At 57.0% G+C, this 5,081-nt stretch overlaps 1 protein-coding gene across 1 annotated transcript in view; it reads left to right on the top strand.

Moving 5' to 3' along the window:
* Window positions 1-950: 950 nt before the first annotated feature.
* Window positions 951-5,081, top strand: part of RAD51D (RAD51 paralog D) — a gene marked incomplete at its 5' end in the record, with an annotated part of 4,715 nt that continues 584 nt past the window's right edge. Inside the window, 8 exons of the mRNA XM_010133945.1 lie at window positions 951-1,012; window positions 1,169-1,287; window positions 1,754-1,835; window positions 1,941-2,075; window positions 2,484-2,579; window positions 2,766-2,856; window positions 3,629-3,699; window positions 4,601-4,768. Coding sequence (XP_010132247.1) covers window positions 951-1,012; window positions 1,169-1,287; window positions 1,754-1,835; window positions 1,941-2,075; window positions 2,484-2,579; window positions 2,766-2,856; window positions 3,629-3,699; window positions 4,601-4,768 — 824 coding nt within the window. The remainder of the gene's footprint in view (window positions 1,013-1,168; window positions 1,288-1,753; window positions 1,836-1,940; window positions 2,076-2,483; window positions 2,580-2,765; window positions 2,857-3,628; window positions 3,700-4,600; window positions 4,769-5,081) is intronic.

Genomic DNA, 5,081 nt, shown 5'->3' with positions numbered 1-5,081 from the left:
CCGGGCTGGGGGGCAGCCCCTGGGAGCATCTCCCGCGCCGTGGCTTTGGCTTGTAGCCCAGCAGCTGCAGCGGGAGGTTTTGTAGAACCCCACAGAGAAAAGGAGGGAGGGCAGGTTGTCTGCCATGGGCGCGCTGGGCGCTGACCGCAGGAGCCTGGGGGGCTCCGGTCCCTGTGCCTGCATCATCCCGCACCCTGGAAGGGGGGTGGTGGTGTGCTATCCCTGCCCTATCCTCACTGGGTGTCTTCTGGGTCCCCCTGGGTGCATATGATGAGACAGGACTTCTCCATAAGAGCAAGAGAGAGTTGGAGCATGGCAGGGCTCTCTGCAGAGGCTCTTTGAGGGATTGTTACGGCTTGTAGAAGGTATTTCAGGAGGGTTTGTGTATTTTTCCTCTGGCACACTGCACCCTGGGCAAGGCCCCTCTTAGCGGGGAGGGAAAAAACTCCAGGTGGATTCTTTACTTGCTCTTAGATTGGAGCTGAGAAGAACAAGGTTTTATTCTTGCTCAGTATCCAGTAACATACACATCTCTCTGAAAAAGTGAGTCTTGGAGTGGTTCCTGGGAGCAGAAATGGGACTGCTGTGGCATTAGCCCTTCCTGGCAGGCCCTGGGCTGGCGCTTTGGGTCAGTCACTAGCCCCTTGAGACCGCGGTGCACTGGCAGAAGAGGAGTCTCTTGACTGGCCCCAGCTATCAAACAGTGTTGGGCAGCTCTTGAGCAAAACAAGGAAAATTTTTAGAGCTGCTCTCCCTGCAGCGGGTGGCGGGGCCATCTCAGAGCAAAAACTCCAGTACTCTGTTTTGTGGGACACCCTGCTGGTCCGCTTGAAGCATTAGCAGAGGACTCAGACCTTCTGTGTGGTGGTGCAGGCGGGTTTTGTCTAAGCTGGTTGTCTTCTTTGGTGTTCATGGTCTGTCCAGCTTCTTGTCCATCATGTTCTTTGCAGTGGTGGACTTTGTGTCATCAGACCTGGAGGATGTTGCCCAGAAGTGTTCCCTGTCTTACAAGGTAAAGGGTGGCTCTGAAGTCCAGGTACATTAACTGGGGAGCTCGGAGCTGTTCAGCTTATGGCTTGGATAGGCTTGTCCAGGGTACTTTCTGCAGCAGACGTTGTTGGCCCTGGACTTCCTCAGCCCTGTTTCCAGACATCTCTTTGCTTGCCAGGCACTGATTGCAGTGAGGCGTGTGCTCCTGGCCCAGTTCTCTGCCTTCCCCGCCAACGGAGCTGACCTTTATGAGGAGCTCAAGACCTCCACAGCCATCCTGCCCACCGGGAGCCCGAGGTGGGTACATCGCTTGGTGAGCCAGCAAGTCTGCAGGGGCTGGGCTTGCTGCAAAAGGCCATGGTTGCCCAGGACAGGCTTTGAGCAGGTTCAGTGGTGTCCAAACCGTCCCCAGCAGCTGCTTTAAAAACTTGCAGCCACAGCCTTTTGTGAGCAGGAGATGATCATTCTTCATGTCCTGTGGCTGCAAAGCCACCTGGTCTGTGTCCCCTGAGGTTTATGCAGAGAAACTCTGGGCAGTCAAAGCTTGCTGCTGGACCACAGCTCTCCTCCAGCTCAGGACTGTCCTCTTGTAGCCCCGTACTGCAGGCCTGCTGTTGCCCACGATGTGGGGAGGGAAGGAGCAGAGCCTGAGGCTCTTGTCTGTGTCTGGGAAGGGGACTCTAGGGGCGAATATGTGGGAACTGTTGCTTCCTGATGCCTCTGCGCTGCTGGCTGATAATCCCACTGTGTGCTCAACCCACAGCCTGGACCAGCTGCTGGACTCCGGGCTGTACACAGGGGAAGTGACGGAGCTCATGGGGGCACCAGGCAGTGGGAAGACACAGGTGAGTGGGACAGAGGCATGAAGGTAGGGTGGAGATGATGCCTTCAGGCCCATGAAGCAGAAGGACCTGGGGGAGCTGGCTGATGCCTGGTCTCTGCCTCTCCAGGTGTGCCTGGGCATTGCGGCCAGCGTGTCTCTGAGCCTCAAGCAGCACGTCCTGTTTCTTGACTCCACCGGAGGGTTCACTGCCTCCCGTCTCTACCAGATGCTTCAAGCCCAGGCAGAGGACAAGGAAGAGCAGGCAAGTTCCCCTGGAGCCCACTTGCACTAAAGCTGCCTTGGCTCCTGCCTGCAGACAGTCCCCAGAGACAGCCTGTCTGTCCAGCACTGCCTTTGTCCTCTGGGCTTTTTTGAGTCCAGTCTCTTCCTCCCATGGCTGGGTGGGTGCTGTGCTCGAGGACAGACACTGCACTTTGGTTTTCTCTCTTGGGGGAAGGGGAGGGCTTGCTGTGGTTGCTCACACTTTCACTCCCTGTGTTGGTGCTTCTGTCAGTGCAATGGGGTCAACAGTGTTCATGGGGTGCAGGCAAATGTGGGAGAAATAAGGGTCCCTGGCTCCATGGTGTGAACGCAAAGTGCTGGTAGTAGCTGGGGCAGGAAGAGTATAACAGGTTCTGGAGGCTGTTGGTGATGCCGCTTTGTGCCACAGCTGGAGACTCTGCAGCGGATCCAGGTGGTCCGTGTGTTTGACATCTATGAAACGCTGAGTGCCTTGCAGGAGCTGCGGGATCGCCTCTCCCAGCAGGTAGGAGTGAGGGTCTGGGCCCCCCTCCTCTCCCCAGGGCTGCAGGGAGGGCAGCGGGGTTTATGTGCCCAATGGGCGACACCAGATCACCCTGTCCTGGGTTCCTGTGAGCCTCTCTGCAGCTCATGAACTCCAAAACTGCTGGAGATGTTGCTCCACGTTGCACCTCATGCCTCTTTCTTTCAGGTCGAGAGCTCCATGGGACCTCTCAAGATCGTGGTGATTGACTCGGTCTCGGCGGTGATTTACCCACTGCTGGGCGGCAGGCAGTCGGAGGGTGAGCCGCCTCGTTAGGATGTGCAGGGGGATTGCAGACCTCTCTGCTCATCCCACACATGCTGTAGCTGGGGCTGGGGCAGGGTGGCTGTGGGTGGGATTGCCCCCAGCTTTTCCTTTGCAGCTGGGTGAAAGGGGAGCCTGTTTGCAGTGTTACTGGCAAACCTTCAGCCGGCTGTGGCTGTGCAAGCTCATGCCAGTGGTCTGAAACCTGGCCAGGGGACAGAGGAGGCACTGAACTGTCTGCCCACAGATTGAAACCTCTGCTTACAGTGGCACAGGTACATCATGGCTGCAGTTTTTCTGCCAGAAAGGACCATAAATCAGGAGTCAGATGCTGCTTCGGAGATGCCAAGGAGGCCCCTCAAACACCTTCCAGAGGGCCTTGCCCACCTGGGTGGCAGCAGGAGTCCTCTCACTGCCACGGGCTGTAGGAAATGAAGCTGTGAACTGGAGAGATGGGTCCTGTACCTATTAAATCAACATGGCCAGCTTTGTCTGGAGCTCCTGGTGCTTTTGTAGGATTTTTTGGCCCTGGGGCTTCTAAGGTGGGAAAAGAGGGAGTGGGACAACTTGAAGATTGGTCTGTCCACACCACATTCATTTGGCTGAGGTGCCATGGAGCGTGCAGGTGATGGAAAGGGTTTGGAGTTGTTCACGAACACCAGCACTGGCACTAAATCTGGTGCTCATGCAAATCTAGATGTCACCTGCCTCCAAGGTGCACTTTAGGGGTTGATCCCCAAACACCCAAATGCTCTGTCCTCCTCCAGGTTTGGCCATCATGATGCAGCTGGCCAGGGAGCTGAAGACACTGGCCCGGGAGTTCAGCCTTGCCGTCGTGGTGAGTGTTGCTGTGCCTTGTCCCTCGTGTGCTGGCCTGTGCCATGGAGCAGCCCTGGAGAGGCTTTGGAACTCCTGGGAGGGGGGACCCTGCTCCCAGCTAAGCAGGAGCAAGAGACCACAGTGCTCTGCATCTTGACGTAGCTCTGCTGCTCTGCAGCCCATGGATGTCTTGTTCCAGCAAGTGTGGAGCGAGACCAGGGCTGATTTGCTGCCTGCTTTACTGCTGTCCTCAGCCAGCATGGCATTGCCTCGACTGAGCAGGGTGGAGTTAAGTACAGACAGATTGGGGAGTTGGTTTTATTCATTTTTGATATAACACCATTAGTTTAAGGGGCTGGCCAGCTTCCCAAGTAACCTTTTTTTGCGTAGTCACCTTAGAGGAGCTGCAGGGCGCTGCCTCACCCAGCAGGAGCTGGGCACTGGCAGGGTCCTCCTCCTGCCTTCCTCAGCCCTTGGCCAAACCATGGCTTTTCCTTCAGTGCATCCAGATGGGTTGCTGGGACCACAGTTGGTGTGTTTGAATTGGGATGGCCACAGCAGAGAACCCCCTGGTGCTGGGAGGTGTTGAAGCAGTCCTGCCCTTCGCTCTGGTTAGCGATAAAGTGACGATGATGAGGTGCTGGAAGGTGCTCAGAGGCTCCGAGTTAAACTTTGCAGGTGGCTTCAGCACCAGGAGTCCCTGCAGCGTGCAGAGACGAGCAAGCTCCTCCCTGGGTGCATGTCTGGGGTAGCTGCATGGGCTGCATTTGGAGGGGGTGGTGTGGTTGTGCCAAGAAGGAGGGCTCATGATGGGGCAGAAAAGTATCTGACTGGCTGTTACCTCTTGGTGATCTCCGGTGTTTCATCACACCGAATGGCACTGCTTTTCCCGGGCACTGATAAGCCTGTTTGTGCTTCAGGTGACCAACCAGGTGACGAGGGACAGCAGCTCTGGTCCTCTGAAGCCAGCACTCGGCCGCTCTTGGAGTTTTGTTCCCAGCACCCGGGTGCTGCTGGAGACCAAAGAAGCCGCCTGGGAGAAAGCCACCGCGCAGCGCATTGCTTCCTTGGCTAAGTCCCCCCGGCAGGTGAGGCTCCCTGGGGCAGTCCTCTGGTGACGGAGAACAATCCACACGTGACACAGACCTGGGATCAGAGCAGAGGAAAGCTCCTTCTGGGGGCAGGGCAGGATCGGGCCTCATTGAGACCCATGGCAGTGGGAGAGGAGCAAAGGCAGCCTGGTTGTGAGCTGTGGAAGAGAAGAGCATCTGTTCCAAAGAGCCTGAGCCTATGTTCAGCAGCACGTCAGATGAGTGGCTCTGCTTCCAATCCAGGCTGTCACATTCCTCCTGCTCGTCTCGCTGTCCGGGTGGTGCGTGGGCAGCGAGGATCCTGCAGAGC

Source organism: Buceros rhinoceros, unplaced genomic scaffold (assembly GCF_000710305.1).
Source record: "Buceros rhinoceros silvestris isolate BGI_N320 unplaced genomic scaffold, ASM71030v1 scaffold41253, whole genome shotgun sequence".
NCBI lineage: Eukaryota > Metazoa > Chordata > Aves > Bucerotiformes > Bucerotidae > Buceros > Buceros rhinoceros.
Note: the sequence above shows the minus strand (reverse complement) of the source record. Positions and strands in the feature narration are given on the sequence as shown.